At 30.1% G+C, this 15,224-nt stretch overlaps 2 protein-coding genes across 3 annotated transcripts; one reads left to right on the top strand and one right to left on the bottom strand.

The window, feature by feature from the left end:
- The first annotated feature begins 1,249 nt into the window (after nucleotides 1-1,249).
- LOC113396393 (eukaryotic translation initiation factor 4E1-like) lies at nucleotides 1,250-3,213 on the top strand. The gene is made up of 4 exons (XM_026634312.2): nucleotides 1,250-1,401; nucleotides 1,786-1,960; nucleotides 2,516-2,600; nucleotides 3,064-3,213. Exons 1-4 carry the CDS (start codon nucleotides 1,322-1,324, stop codon nucleotides 3,195-3,197), a joined length of 474 nt encoding a protein of 157 aa, XP_026490097.2. The 5' UTR covers nucleotides 1,250-1,321; the 3' UTR covers nucleotides 3,198-3,213.
- Nucleotides 3,214-3,971: 758 nt separating this feature from the next.
- LOC113396381 (X-linked retinitis pigmentosa GTPase regulator-like) lies at nucleotides 3,972-11,669 on the bottom strand. Of its 2 annotated transcripts, none has more exons than XM_026634298.2 (8): nucleotides 11,429-11,660; nucleotides 7,616-7,741; nucleotides 7,062-7,217; nucleotides 6,758-6,913; nucleotides 6,404-6,556; nucleotides 5,660-5,983; nucleotides 4,411-5,538; nucleotides 3,972-4,156 (listed from the first exon to the last, which is right to left on the bottom strand). In XM_026634298.2, exons 1-8 carry the CDS (start codon nucleotides 11,445-11,447, stop codon nucleotides 4,044-4,046), a joined length of 2,175 nt encoding a protein of 724 aa, XP_026490083.2. In that variant the 5' UTR covers nucleotides 11,448-11,660; the 3' UTR covers nucleotides 3,972-4,043. The 2 variants fall into 2 exon arrangements, with proteins under 2 accessions (XP_026490083.2, XP_064071315.1); XM_064215245.1 differs by having other exon boundaries at nucleotides 4,030-4,156; nucleotides 4,415-5,538; nucleotides 11,429-11,669.
- Nucleotides 11,670-15,224: the final 3,555 nt, after the last annotated feature.

Here is a 15,224-nt window from a genome sequence, read left to right as displayed (position 1 = left end):
CCGAAAAAGTAAGAAAGGGGCAGTTATTACATAAAATTAATTTGAAAATAATAGATTTGATCACCATTGAATTATAATAAAAACAAACTCTTCCTTGATTTTTCCTTCTTGATTCCCTGAACTAACGAAATGAAGTGAAAATTTTTTAGCTGTCTATATTGGTAAAATGTTTAGCTGTCTAAATCAGAATACAACAAGATTTCGACTTCGCAAGCTACACACTTCGAAGTTGCGAGTGACAAGTCAATTGGCCAGTAACATTTTAATCTTTTCTTCGCGTAACCGTCGCGTCGTGTTTCATGGATAAATGATAAACGTATAAAGTGGATAAAAGATAAATAAAGTAAATCAGAGATCTCATTTCATCCATCTTATATTACTTCAATTTTACTATTTTGCTAATCCAGTTTTGCACGTACAAACAGAATTGTTTATATTGCGCTTATTATCTAGCTAAAAAATTGTGATTAACATGTTTTTTTTTTTTTATATCTCTATGGTACAATTAGAAATAAGAAGTATTGATAGATAATATTATTTCGACAATATAAAAAACAAGTTTTAAAGTGTTTTTAAAATCTGATGACTTTTAAAAAAGTTTGGCATTTTTTTCTATCGCTTACATTTTCTTCAATCGTGAACATCCTAAAAAGGCTTATAATTATATAAAGCATTAGCAAAATTCTGTGTCATAAAATCATTGAAATTATTTTTAATATGCATTTAGAAGTGCATTTTCTTGACCAAATGACCTTAAAGGGATTTTTCCACAACATTGAAAACATACCAAGGACAACAATTCTGCTAACAAATTCTTATTTTATCTATATCATCGAAACGAAATTGTTGCGGTTTTTCCGTTTTCATATGCTACTAACACTACGATCCAGTTGCGGTTCGGTCGAAGTGGTATCGTAACGTACATATATAAACACATTATACACATTCATGTTTTGCTATTTAAGTAGCTTAGCGTGATTCAGAATTGATATACTTATAAACTGATTATAGCAATTGAAGAATAATTGATTATATGGAATTTATATTCCATATATTTAAGTCATATAGTTTTCGGCATTCATGCGCCGATTCGACGTATACAGGACCAATTGGCAGGACCAAGGATAGATAGGGAACGATTGGCTACATTTTTTCCTTGGCTATAGATTTTTCTTTCAAAAATTACCTTAAATAATACCTTCAATTATATATACTATAATTTGATTTATAATTTCAGGTCATCGTCAATTATGATTCTGAGAAAAATAACGATGTGGTAAAAGGAATAAAACACCCTTTAAATAATAGTTGGAGTTTCTGGATGTTTACCAATAAAAAGTCTGTCTGGGAACAAAATCTTATAAAACTGACTACGTTTGAAACAGTTGAAGATTATTGGTGGTAAGATTTGAAACTTTTATTGATAGAATATAATGTGACAATTTATTAACCGTTAAATTAGCTAAATCAGTTGTGATTTGTATGATTATAGGCTACACTTTTTGACCTTAAGAGAAGATGTGATGGTTTTGCTTTACTATTTAGGATTGATTTTAATTTCAATCTCATTATTAAATACCTGTACAGGTAACAATTATTATTGAATTCGTAAACTATACGTGATTTTTTAAAACTTTTTTATGTTATTAAGATTATAGGCAAATAATAATATTATTAATAAAATTATGATTTTTTTAAAGTTATCACTAAATATTTTCTACACAGTAAACATAAATCAGAAATAAAAACCCTCTCGTATTGATAAATTAGTGTGTTTTGTAACAGTTTGTATCATCATATGAAATGTCCTACTGAACTCGATCTTGGGCAAGAATACGCTATATTCAAGAACGATATTCGTCCTATGTGGGAAGACAAGGCCAACAAATTCGGTGGCCGGTGGGTGACATATTTTGAAAGAAGACAAAACTCAGATCTTGACTCTGTGTGGTTGTATGTGGTAAGTATGTTTTAAATTTTATTTATTTATTTTAAATATGTATAGCCATTTTCTTTGTGGTGATGGTGATTTGTGGTGACCATATACCAAGTAAATAATTTTCTATTGTACTGCTTTAGTTTAAGTTTGGGGATATCACAAGGCTGGGTTCGTCTTCAATTAAGGATATACTGGGTTTTTAATTGGCAGCATCAGCCTAGCTGTGAAATATTAACTTGCTTTTTATACATTTGACGTGGACAAAAATTTGACTAACTTTTAAATTACTCTTTATTATAAATGCGATGACAATTATTGCTTCTAGAATGTTCGTTTGTTTGGTTTTTAGTATATGTAATAACACTTAGGTTATTTTATATTTCATTTTGAACTTTATATTGTTATAACTAAATAAATGCTGTGATTCACTTGTAATGTCATTTTTTAATTCTTTTTATATCTACCTACATCACCAAATTATTAGGCTATTTATCAAATATAGACTCATTAAATAAATAGGCTCATTATCAAATCATCAATATCTTGGTATAAATTTATGATGTATATTGGTTTTAGGTACTTCTTTTGATTGGTAATAACTTTGAGAATACCGACGCTATTTGCGGAACAGTTGTGAGTATACGTCAGAAGAGTAAAATAGGTAATATCCCTATTTACAAACTATTATAATTTCTTTTATACAATTAAAGATTTTATCGTACATTTTTTTTGGATTTTTTAATAATATTTTACTTGTATTTGGACTGTATTTTTTAATACAAATATTTAATGCATTACCTTGATATAATTGAACATGAAAGTAACTATCTATTACGTACCTAATCTCTGCTAAACTACTGAACTGATTTTAACATAATTTGATATGAAGAAAGCTGAGGACATATTTTTAAATATCTACGAACAATAGCGACGAATGGTCATTTTTAAAATAAAAAAAACATTTTATATTCCTAATCTCTGTGGCCTTTTTTTGCAATTACTTTTTTGATTTTACGTATCAGATTTTTTGCTTCTCTGACTCTCCGAAAGTAATAGGAATATTAAGTAAACCATCGAAACTTGTAAATTAATTCAATAAAATAAGTAATAATCGTAACTTTTAGGAATCTGGGTATCTGATTCGAGAAACAAAGAAGCTGTTGAGGAAATTGGAAGAAAATTAAAAGTTAGTTTGGGCATCCAAAACAAAATTTACTTTCACGCACATAATACTAATAAAAACTTGTTCACTTTTTAACCTATGTAAAATTTTATGACAATATTCACACATACTTATAAATGAAAAATAAGTATTAAAGCCCTTATTAGTCTTTTGATTTATGGGAAGCGGTTGTCATAAAATTAAAAAAATAAATATTAATGATTAGTATAAAGTAATATACAATTTTGTAGAGTTTTTATTCGTTTCTTTCCGATGTGAATCAATTATAAATTCAAAATCATCACATGAAATCATCATCAGTAGTTATTAAATTAATATTAACTCTTTGGGTACATTTGGGCTGTAAACAAGACGAGTAAGTAGTTGGGGTGGCCAAATTATAACACAACATTGAAACAATATAGTTCTAATTTTACGACAAGTTGGTAATAATTAATAATGACGCTTTAAAATTCGAGTAACCTGTTATGTCTTGGATTTCTCCTACGTAAAAATAGATTACCCTATTTTGGGGTCTTGTAATCTTTTCCTATTTTAAAACATGTTACAGTATTTGACATATATAGATATTTATAATGAATCGAATTAAATATTATTAAAGGTCAAACAAGGTTTCTTGCACTGTGAGTACTAAACTAACATTATTTATCTATTCGGATTTAGTGAATACTATTCACTAATTATATATTACTATTATTACTAATATTTTTCACTAATTCGCAGTTCCGAATTATAGTATATAGTATTTTATTTTAATATTACGTATATAAATTAAATACGTTAATTTTAATAGATAAGCATCTATTATTATTTGTATTTCCTTTTTTTTGTTGAAAAAAAAATTTATATATAGTTGTAAGAATAAAAATTTTTATTTTTGTTAAACATTTAAGAAGACAAACACTGACTACACTAAAGTGCTTATAAAATTGTGCATGTTCGTGAATTAGTTTGGTTTCGAATTTCCGTCTCAACTCTCTCCTCTATCTTGTGCACTGTTTCTTCCGCAGTATCTATTCCTTTGTGGACATTTTCTAAAAAAAATTATCAAAATGTTAACTATATTGCTATTCGTAAGGCTAAGCGTAAGGTATTCAAATGTAAAATAAAAAAAAAAACAACTGATGTTATTTTTTTTTAGTTTTGTGATATTTATAATGAACGTCTAAGTTTGTTATAAAAGTGAATAGTTCAATTATTTATCACAGTTAATAAGGAGTAAAATTATGTAAAACCCCACTGCTGGGTAAAGTGTTTTTGAAAAATGAATATATCCTATGATAAATACCTACAACTTTTTCTTCAATAACCTTTCCTTTACCCATGCAGGAATTCTCTTTATCCTTAATCGATTGAAATATGCGTGCGAATCGACCTTTCTCTTCTATTTTATTGACTACTACGTCCGAGTCCTCGCAATGAATTGGATCTTCGTGTGAATCAATGTAGTCTTCACTTCTTACTATCGGCATTACGGCTTGAGTTTTAGTTTTACCCATTTGAGGACTTGATTTATCAGAGCCACAAGGTATAGTTTCATTTTCAGACTGTCCCGTTTCACTTTTCTGTCCGTCATCACTATGCTTACTTAAATTTGGACTCATTTGCGATATATCCGGAATATCTAACAAATCTTGTATTATAGGCGTTTTTGGTGGTGGTGAGTTAGTGATTTCTGTCATTTTATCGGGGAGCTCTAAAACCTTTTTCTCGTCGCAATGAAAACCAGGAGATTTTATGTCAATGGCTTTCTTTAACACTTCCTCAACTACTTCTGCCTTTGTGTGAATTGTCTCATATACCACATGTTTCATAATATCTATTTTATCCTCTCCTGTTTTAATTTCTGTGTTTACTGTTTCTAAAACATTCTCAACTTCTTTTTCTATTTCAATTTTTGAAACATCTCCATCGTTGGTTAAATTTTTTATGCCATGAATGCTCCCATTATCCGTTTCAAGGTCATTTATATTTACAATATGAGAATCGCTAACATTTGCTTCTAATGAGTTGATTGATCCTGTTTCCTCATTACCGTTTCCGTTTATTTGTTCTTTACTATTTTTTATATTTGTATTTGAATTTGTTATATCGTCCTTCGTGTGTTCATCTGTCTTATTCATTGTTGGAACTTTTTGTAATGGAGGTAGTTCAGTTAAAGAAATATGTCTGTTTTCCTCACTGATTATACTGAAATCGTTGTTAGTGAAGTCTGCGTTAGAACCTTTAACGGCGGTAAGTAATGTGTGACAGCCGCCGCAAGCGACATTGTCTACTATAAATCCATTCATAGCGGTGACCCGCTTTGCTGCGTATTGATTAGGAAGTGCTTCGTTTGAATTATTTGCGTCGTCGACTTCCTCCAAACACAATTTATTGTGCCGTGACTCTCCGCAAGTATAAAGTAAGCCATTATCTATAAAGTGTTTCGAAAATATTGAGTTTTTTTTATTTTTACAATAATTAATACTTTATTATTCAAAACATAAGAAGTAATTTTTTTTAAATGTCCGTGTATGTATAAAATTTATTCTTACCTGTAACGAAAGCGGTATGCATAGCGCCGCAAGCCACAAGTTTTAATTGATACCCATCAAACATTTGTTCCATGTTAATTTCAGTTGGTTCTGTTACGTTCTCCACATTCATGGGCATACCCAATTGACCTTTTTCATTTGATCCAAATGCGAGAATTTTTGTCTCGTCCATGGATAAAAGAAATGTATGATTGGCGCCAGAGCATGCACTTTTTATTTCAGTTTCCAGTGGTAAAACTTGCGGAACATAGACCGTTGTAGGCATATTAGGAATACCTAATTTTTGGTTTTCATTGTCACCGGTTATAAATACTGCGCCTTTGGCTGAAAACATCAAAGCAAACTTAAATGAAGTATAAATAAAGCAGTCCGTACTACTGTGCTATTCTTGGCAGCTTAATTGAATTTACAATAAAAAAAATATTATCAATGTTAAACATAAGGGTGGTTAATGATAGGGAGTATAAGTCTGTATTGTATCAGTCCAGATTTGATCATTGCACAAGCGAAAAGAAAAGAACTAAGCATTACTGTGCGTAACCTGTAATCATATAATTTGTCCGACAAAAAGTTTTTCTAAAAATTAAATCTTAGATTGTCTGAAGTATAATTGTCACTGTTATTATATCTTTCTTCATTAGTGTGAATACTGAAGTAACAAAGTTTATTTACTTGTTATTTATACTTACGATATAATACTGCTTATATAACACTTTTAAATATATGCACGATGTAAGGACTCACCCGTAATGAATACAGTATGATAATATCCACATTCGACGAATGCGATCTTCTCCATAAATTTAAGCTCGGTAAAGGAGACGCACGAGCGAGCGTCCTCGCCCAGCCCGAGCTGACCTTCCGAATTCGAACCGCAGACGAAAACGCGACCGTCGTCTAGGTTTAGAAATAAAATAGTACTTATGGTTTAGAGTTTCACTTGTATGTTATACCTGTGTATTAAAATATTAAATAAACCTACAAACATAACATGAATTGCTTATAAACATATGCAAATATACAACAAATAAGTTTAAGTTGTATATTTGTGATAATTATAAATTCTTGCTCAAGTGATTAAGTGTGTTTGGTCGTTACCAGTAAGTAACGCTGTGTGATTGCTTCCTGCAGAAACTTGCTTGATAGGTTGAGCAATTTCCAAATTCACAGACTGTGGTACGCTGTGGTGCTCCATGTCTCCTGTGCCAAGCTGCCCTTCGTCGTTGCAACCGACAGAGTAAATAGTGTTGGAATCTGTAATCAAATTTCAATTATTATAGATAAATAAAAATATTTATATTGAGTAGTCATTCACCAGGTTTTGTTATTATTTTCACGAAATATATTAGGAAAAAAGTTAAAGTCAATAATATCAACTCAAAATAATGAATTAACTTCAAACCTGTGACGAAAATTGTATGTGCCCTCCCACAGGCTACGAATATAGCTCGATGAGGTTTAAGCCATTTGATACAGCTGGGCCGCGTCACTTCGTCTTTGTGGCCTAAGCCTAGCTGACCCCAAGCATTTGCGCCGAAAACGAAAACACGACCATTTTCTACAAAAAAAAGAAAATTGTAGTTAATTTGTATCCTAATAGCTCTTTTAATATGTCTAAGATAAACGATAAAATAACGATTTCATGAAATAATTTAGTAAAACCGCCGATATATTATAATTAAATATAACATGACCTTGTCTACTGAACCACTATCTCAATCACCATCAGTTATTCTGCAGCCATTAATTTGATTTGTTTGATTGCAGATTTAAGGACGTGTTTTACGTTGCTGGAATAATATGGGCATAAAATATCCTTGAACTTTATTTACTTATGCTTTTTACATATAGGGATTACCACTAACCATCATCACGTACAATTCGACCGGCTGCTATATTTTTAGAAATAAATAAAAAAAAAAAATAGGCTATAAATTTGATTATCAAAAGACTAACGACATATGACAGCACTGTGCTCGTCACCGCACGATATGGCAACTATAGGGTCGTTCTTAATGAAGAAGTGGCTCGGCTCATTGTCGGCGAAGTGAGATTTGCCGAATGTGAAAACAGCTCCGGTTTCTGAAATGCAAACAAAGATATATATTAGACTAACGCCTGTTACTCTAATATAAAATAAGAGGTTCATTTTTGCGAAGCAGTAGAATTCTACTACTTACTTTTGTCAGCGTATATAGTATATAGGCCGATGATTATATGCACCTACATATTAAGTCTGGTATTATAAGGTATGCGGAAGTTATACTACTGGGCTTAATTAAGTACGAAAGAAAAATATATGCTTAGCTAAAATAACAAACTTTTTGAATAATAAAAAAAATGTTAGTATGACAAAACTTTCCCTTATTTAAATTAATTAAAATGAATATAAGATCACATATAAGATGTTTTAGCCTCATCATTAGCATTTATAGTCATGATTAATTTAGTACCATAGTAATAGTTGCCAGGTCAGTCCAAAAAAAAATTGAGAAATTGTCGCTAAATTCGTTCTCACTTTCCATTATATTCGGTACTATATAATATTTATGTTCTTATATAATTAAATGTTTAAATGTAATCATATAATGTATTCTCTAAAGTAGAAATAAATTAGTATAACTAAAATATATTTTCACGTGATAATCATCGTTTTCGTTTCTATTATAGTTTTGGCCGAATCATAAATCACCGCCCCATGAAAGTAAGTTTTATTTTGCCATTGACTTTTTAACCTTTCGCATGACGTCCTTACTCTTTTCTTTATAAAATTACCATAATTAAACCTTCCGATAAAATACCTACGCAAATGGTCTAATCACTGTTATATGAGTATAAAAGTAAAACTAACAAAATGAAATTAAAAAAAATATTGGTTTACAAGTACTATTCAATGTTGGACATGGATAAAAAAAAATAGAGAGCAACCCATTGTGAAACATTGTATAAAAAAAAGCATCGCAAAAACTATTGGCATATAGTTAATATAAACAATTTAAGTAAGAAATTTAGTTCAACTGTATGGTTGTCAAAATTTAAAGGTATTTGCTCTCAACAGTCAATGTTCGTTAGGATATCGAAGAATCTTAGAACATCAAGGAACGATTAAAATAACATAACCCATTTTTTTTCTAAGAACACAGTTGTTAATAACAATACAGCGTTTCTAAGTAAAATAAATAATTTTCTACTTAGAACCTTAGAGGACTGCTTAAGCCTAAGTCCATTAGCTGGGCCGTTACTTCCTATCCTTGACCTTGCCTGACTACTCATACTGAAGCCAGAGATCGGTATCGAGCCCGAAATTTTGCTTTCTTTTGTTCTGAATTAACAAACCTATGCTCGCGTGAGCTATAAGTTATGAACTATGACTCGCAGTTTAACATATACGTGTAATATAAATATACATACCTATTTATTAAAATTTAAAATATTATGTATAAAATATTCGGAATAAACTTAAGCCTTGCAATATTTTGTTCATGTATGGATTAAATCTTTTTGCCAACCTTACCTATTCGTTGAGACAATGATACCTCTGAAGTAAATTCGTGAGGAGTTGGGTATCGGATTATGGAATATTCGGTTAGTTATGAGTCCAAATAGCCGGATATTCGACCTGATTAATGCACGTTTGAAAAAAAAAGATTAGTCATAAAAAAACATATGTAGTTTATTCTGTTTGATACATATGTATGTAGGTTGGTTAGAAAAAGTAAGAAAACTCTTCATCTACTTAAACTAAAAACGTACTTAATTTATTTTAATCTAGATGTATCTACTTTGTATGTATACATATATAATATATTTAAAGAAAAGGATCGTCCTATACCCAAAAAGTATTTAATCTTTACATCTACTGTGGTTAATTGAAAGGTTATGTGGATTTAATGTAATATTTTTCCTATAAAAGATGTGTAAAATGTGATTTTTTTAATTGTATATTTTTAAAATGCATTATTGTTTTACCATAAAATAAAAATAAAAACCCTGACACAGTAATGTAGGTTTTGCATGAACCTAACCACCACGTCAGTAAAACGTAAGTGCAACATATTTTAATAATATACATACACATACTCGTAAGTTGCATGTTTGTAGCTATACAATGTTGTTCGGAAGGTATAAATAAAGATATTTTTTGTTTCAAGATTTTTTTTACATTTAGCTGCAATCGATTATACGAAGTGTGAACTCACTCCTGTGAACATAGTAGATAAACGTTAATAAATTAAAGCGAACCCACAAGCCATAAATAACAGAGTACATTCATTGTCTACTGGTAAGACGTAGCCGTTGCATATATTGAGTGTTAGGCATCTGCCACACTTGACACCCAATTTAAAATTTTGGTAGCTAGATATGTTTGGTATACAAATTAGTAGCTAGATTATATCTTTGCTCTGTGTAATCTATAATCATAATATATTTCTCAAGGTTAACGCAGGCAATTTATGTAGTAATAATAAGATTATTTGGTATCTAAAATACTAAAATGTATTTTTTATAATTATATACCTACTGTTATTTTTCATGAACTTGTTTCCGCTGTTATTGTTTAAGTGTAGTTTCTTTAATTCGTTTTACATATGCTCAAAGTTAATGTCTTCTCATCTTTGCTATTTAATAATGTACGTAAATACTGCATATAATATATTTGCGTATGTATCTCGGTACGGATGTCTTGCGTGCCGGACAGTTGTGTAATTTATGTTTTGTCTTACTTAATATACAATAGTATGTAAAATAAATATAGTGATATATTTTTTCCAAACAATTGTATCACGTATTCAAGCGGTTGTTTTTGCATATAAAATAATATTTGATTGTTATTTGAGACTTGTATAAACGAATGAACAACCCACAAAAGAAAAAGGTCGTAAAATAATATTGTACATTCACAATTAATGGAAATACATACTTATAGTATTTAGAATTACAATACTGTAGCTTATAATGTTAAATTGCATGTTTCCATGCTATATGGATAAAACATGATTCCGCTAATAAAATATACCTACTAACATTCACTCGAGTAAAGTTAAGTATATTTTCCATATTTTTAAAGATTTTAATATAAAAGTTTCCCAAAAGAAAACATTACCGTATATGAAAACGCTGGCGAAAAATAACTTAATATGTAGTAATTACAAGAAATATTTTTTAAAACAGTTCTTCTAAAGGTAAAGCGTAGTGGCACGAAATATTTCTTTATTTTTCATTTTATATCACGTTATTTAAGACGATCATATTTGATTTAGTATAAATATTAACAATCAAATTGTTATAAATTTGGTAGGTCATATGAGTAGGTTATTGTGAAAACTTTTAAATTTGCAAATTACAAATTTGTTAAAACATGAAGCTAACACCGGCTCAATAATTTTAAAACAATTTAGAAAACAGAAAATGAAACGCCATAAGCCTATGAAATACACGGATAGGCAATTTTCAAATACAAAAAAAAATGCATTAAAAATAATTTGTTTACAAAACACGGCCCTATTTCCTAGAAAAAAATCAATAGTAATTACCAGTTGAGGAAACTATAAATATCATTAGAAAACATTTCCATTTTACTTTGTAAGGGCCATATCAGGTAAAATAGAAAAATAATTAATCGTTTCATAAATAATTTGAAAAATATATATATTCCTCATTCATCCATTCGGCTTATAACTTAGATTTAATCAAAACACTTTTTAGCATGAAATTTAAAAAAAATCTAAATATTCTATCTGTGACAATTAACAAAAAAAAAAGAATAACCTGGAATATCCTCAGTCATGGCGTCAGAAGAGGTACTCCGTGTCGGCAGCTCACTAGGTGTACATGTCCACGGATCGACCGGTCCGCGACGCGACTACTGACCACTGGCCACGTGCCGCACACCACTAGTGGTGGTATATGGAAATAGGGTTGCGAGAAAAGCTTACAATGTTATTTATGAGTTTCATTTGTAATTGGACAACATTAGTAGTTTCAGGTCATCAACGTCATACGTACATACTTATTGATATACTCGCAACTTGGAATAACTTTTATATGTATATGTAGTTATATTATTAACATTATTTTGAAGTGTAGTCCATTCGGAAGTAAGCGCTCAAAGCATTTTTAAATTAAATGAATTCTTATTAGTAATACTGTAATTTCTAAAATAAATGTCGCGAAAAACCATACATTGAAGTTAGTTATTTTCTTCGTGTAGTCGTTAATTCTATTTGCTCACACTACAGCTACTGTTTTATAAATGGCTCTAATTACCAACGTATTGTGTATTTGCTTTCTACAGTATTTTAAAAAGTAATAATGTCACTGCTATCGATAAAGACTTAACTTTATGTTATGGCTTAAGTTATAATTTATACTTAAAACTAAAAATTCCACGATGATGTACTTAATTGTCACAGAATGCACATTTTTTACTTAGCGGTATGGTTTTGTAGGTAACAGCTCTCCAATCATGTACTCTAGCAATAAACAACATTACTTTGCATTGTCGTGTTTCACTTTGAAGGGTGAGTCAGTATAATATTGACTAATGAGATATAATTTCACCGCTTCCCTTGGAGGTGCATTCGATGTAAGGAATGCTTAATATTTGGTTGTTTAAAAATTTGGTCTGTTTTTCAGTTCGCCTTCGTATTATAAATGAAAATAAATCTCTCGACAACAAGAATGATTAAATATAAGATTTTTAATAACATTAAATCTGTACCATTTTCCAGTCATTCACTTCGATTACGTTATAAGCCTTGACCCGAACCATTAGTTCGCGATTGCTGTCACGATGTGTAACGGATGATACCAATAAATATATATCGATTGAAATATGGCATTTATGTTCAATTCAAAGTTTTGCTTAGCTAATTAGTTGTGTTGATGTCATAGTTTTGGGTCAGGTAGGTAATGGTAGGTTATATACATTCGTCGTATTATTTATATACTCATCAATTTATTAATTCAAATTATAAATTAAATCCCAGTTAAAAATGTTATGGAGTACTACGAACATATATGGCTGGAGTAAAAAGAAAGATACAATAAAAAGATTCAAGATTTAGTAGTTTCTAAAAAAGGGCATTATTGAAGGTCATTGCCACCGTTAACGGATTACTAAAATATATAAATCAACCGTACACAAATTGGAGTTAAATTTTCTTAAATAGCCTAAGCCGACAATTTTTTTTAATCGTGTATCGTATAAAAAATGTTTATAATTTAATTCATGTAATTTGTAGGTTCTATAGGTATATTTAGCAATAAAACATAATGGTTTCATTATTATTGTTCGTTATTATGTGGCAGGTATGTTTTTATAGATAGTAATAGTAATTATTAATTTGTTTATAAATTAAAATATTTCGTTGAATTTACGAAAATCTTATGCAAATATTATTTTATTATATATTTGCATAAGATTTTCTTATATGCAACTGTTGTTTCTATAGTCGTATGAAATATCTCAGGAATACCTAATTAGGGCTTTTGCGTGAAAAATGAACGATCAATGAAATATCAATGAACTAAAAATTTCATCGCAGCTTTGATAGAATAGGTTGCATATTTTACATATATATTATTTTTTAGTGTGAACAAGTAAAATCGTATCGCAATCATGAAATCGCAAATGTATATCTTGATCATGTTATAGAGATGATTTGAGGACGTCCACGTTTACACAGATTAAGAAACTTTAAATCACTATATATTATATGTTGTGATCGCGAGCAAGTTTAACTATTAGTCTTACGCTTTGCTACGCGCTACGTAGCGTAGCGCTAACATTTGTCGAGCATGACATTTTAAGAGGCTAATCAAGGAGCATTTGCGTCTTTTTTTGTATCACATAGACATTAGCGCTGTAAGAAATATTAACCATTCCTTACATTGCCATTGCGTTACCTAATACCTACCTTGGGAGCTAAGATGTTACGTCCCCTGTGTCTGTAGTTGCACTGGCTCACTCGTCCTTAAAACCAGAACACAATATTACTAAGTATTGCTGCCGTGCGGTAGAATATATGATGAGTGTACACACTCATGTGTGAGTGTACTACAGTACCTACCCAAATAGGCTTGCAAAAAACCCTACCACCAAGTAAAAAACCACAAACTACTGTGGCGAGGTGATATTCCTCTCTGTTTCGATAATGAGGTTTCGCTTTGTTGGCGAACCAATAGCCACACCTCCACTAGAAGATACGTTTAAGCTTTTGGAATATGTAACTCTCTGCATGTTCGTGGTTTCTGTGTAAATGAAACAAAGGAACACAGTGTTTTTGTGGATATCGTTGCCATTAGAGAGAACCTTGGTTTCGTGAATATGTTATTTAATTATGGTTGATACGCCTTAAATTTCTTGCCACTTCTCGGTAGAATCTACATTCCGAACCGGTGGTAGCTTTACTTAATATAGTTTGAATGACGATTCAAAAGTGCTTGTAAAAAAAACCTACTTGAATAAGGTATATTTAGATTTTGTGTATGTTAAAAAACAATGATAATTATATAATCACTATCACATTGGTTCAGTTATTCTGGCAATGACAAGCAGTGGGAAATGATTTGATACTATCGAACAGTTCACACTTCTCGTCTTCAACCCTGAAATGTTCGAAGTTACTCTTGGGTTAGAGAGACATTATGATTAATGCATAAAATAATATTACAGCTCACTTGTTTTTCTACTGAAATAAGTACCATTTTTATTTTCACATAGAAATAGCAAAAACTGAAACATTTGATAGAATATAGTAAATTGAAGTAATCCTGTAGTCATAAACGTCACGCGAGATCTTTATCGTATTTACGATATATTATTGTAATATGCATAAAACAGAAATTATACTTTTGTGTTGTACGAAGGATTAAGTTCAATTATTATTATTTTTTAGTTCTATGATAAAAACATTTATAGTTATTAGTATTTTATATAACTATAGTATATTTTAGTTAAAACGTTTTTATTTATAATTTTTATTTACATAGTCTGAAATACAATACTGTATAAAATACATGGGTACTGAAACGCATTGTGACTCATATTAAGTAGTTATTAAAGACTTAATTATAAAAAATAAAGATATAAAGAATATTTGGGGAAATTTGTAATTAAATATAAGTTTAACGCAACAGATTACAAGAAAAGATAACAATTGACTTATCATATTTCCGTCTTCCTAAAAATGCATATAGTCTTTTCCAATCGAAGTGGCATTACTAACAGTTGATTATATATACATATATCTCTATTTATAATACAACACTTTTTCACTTTAACTTTACTTATAATAGTTTAATCCTTCGATCAAACTTTGATCAAAGGTATTCAAACAGCAATTTTTTCGAAAATCCGTAATGAATATCATCGATTATTCAAGCTCTCGACCAATGATATTGCGTCAATTCGATTACAAATGTTGTTTATTAAGCTTTTGTCCTCTTTTGGTTCGAATAGAGTATAGGTTAAGTACTTAGGACTAATAATAGAAGCGTCTTCTAACGTCTTAACGTCTTAACTCAACTAAAAATGGTAAGTAAGCGAATAGAGAGTCCACAT

Source organism: Vanessa tameamea, chromosome 6, assembly GCF_037043105.1.
Source record: "Vanessa tameamea isolate UH-Manoa-2023 chromosome 6, ilVanTame1 primary haplotype, whole genome shotgun sequence".
Classification (NCBI taxonomy): domain Eukaryota; kingdom Metazoa; phylum Arthropoda; class Insecta; order Lepidoptera; family Nymphalidae; genus Vanessa; species Vanessa tameamea.
Note: the sequence above shows the minus strand (reverse complement) of the source record. Positions and strands in the feature narration are given on the sequence as shown.

Coding starts and splice junctions, on each gene's coding strand:
- LOC113396393 (XM_026634312.2), top strand. CDS start 1,322: ATGTTTACCAATAAAAAGTCTGTCTGGGAACAAAATCTTATAAAACTG. Junction 1,961..2,515: donor ACTCTGTGTGGTTGTATGTG/GTAAGTATGTTT, acceptor TATTGGTTTTAG/GTACTTCTTTTGATTGGTAA. Junction 2,601..3,063: donor ACGTCAGAAGAGTAAAATAG/GTAATATCCCTA, acceptor CGTAACTTTTAG/GAATCTGGGTATCTGATTCG.
- LOC113396381 (XM_026634298.2), bottom strand. Junction 6,557..6,757: donor TCACACAGCGTTACTTACTG/GTAACGACCAAA, acceptor TTCTAAACCTAG/ACGACGGTCGCGTTTTCGTC. Junction 5,984..6,403: donor TCATACTGTATTCATTACGG/GTGAGTCCTTAC, acceptor TGATGTTTTCAG/CCAAAGGCGCAGTATTTATA.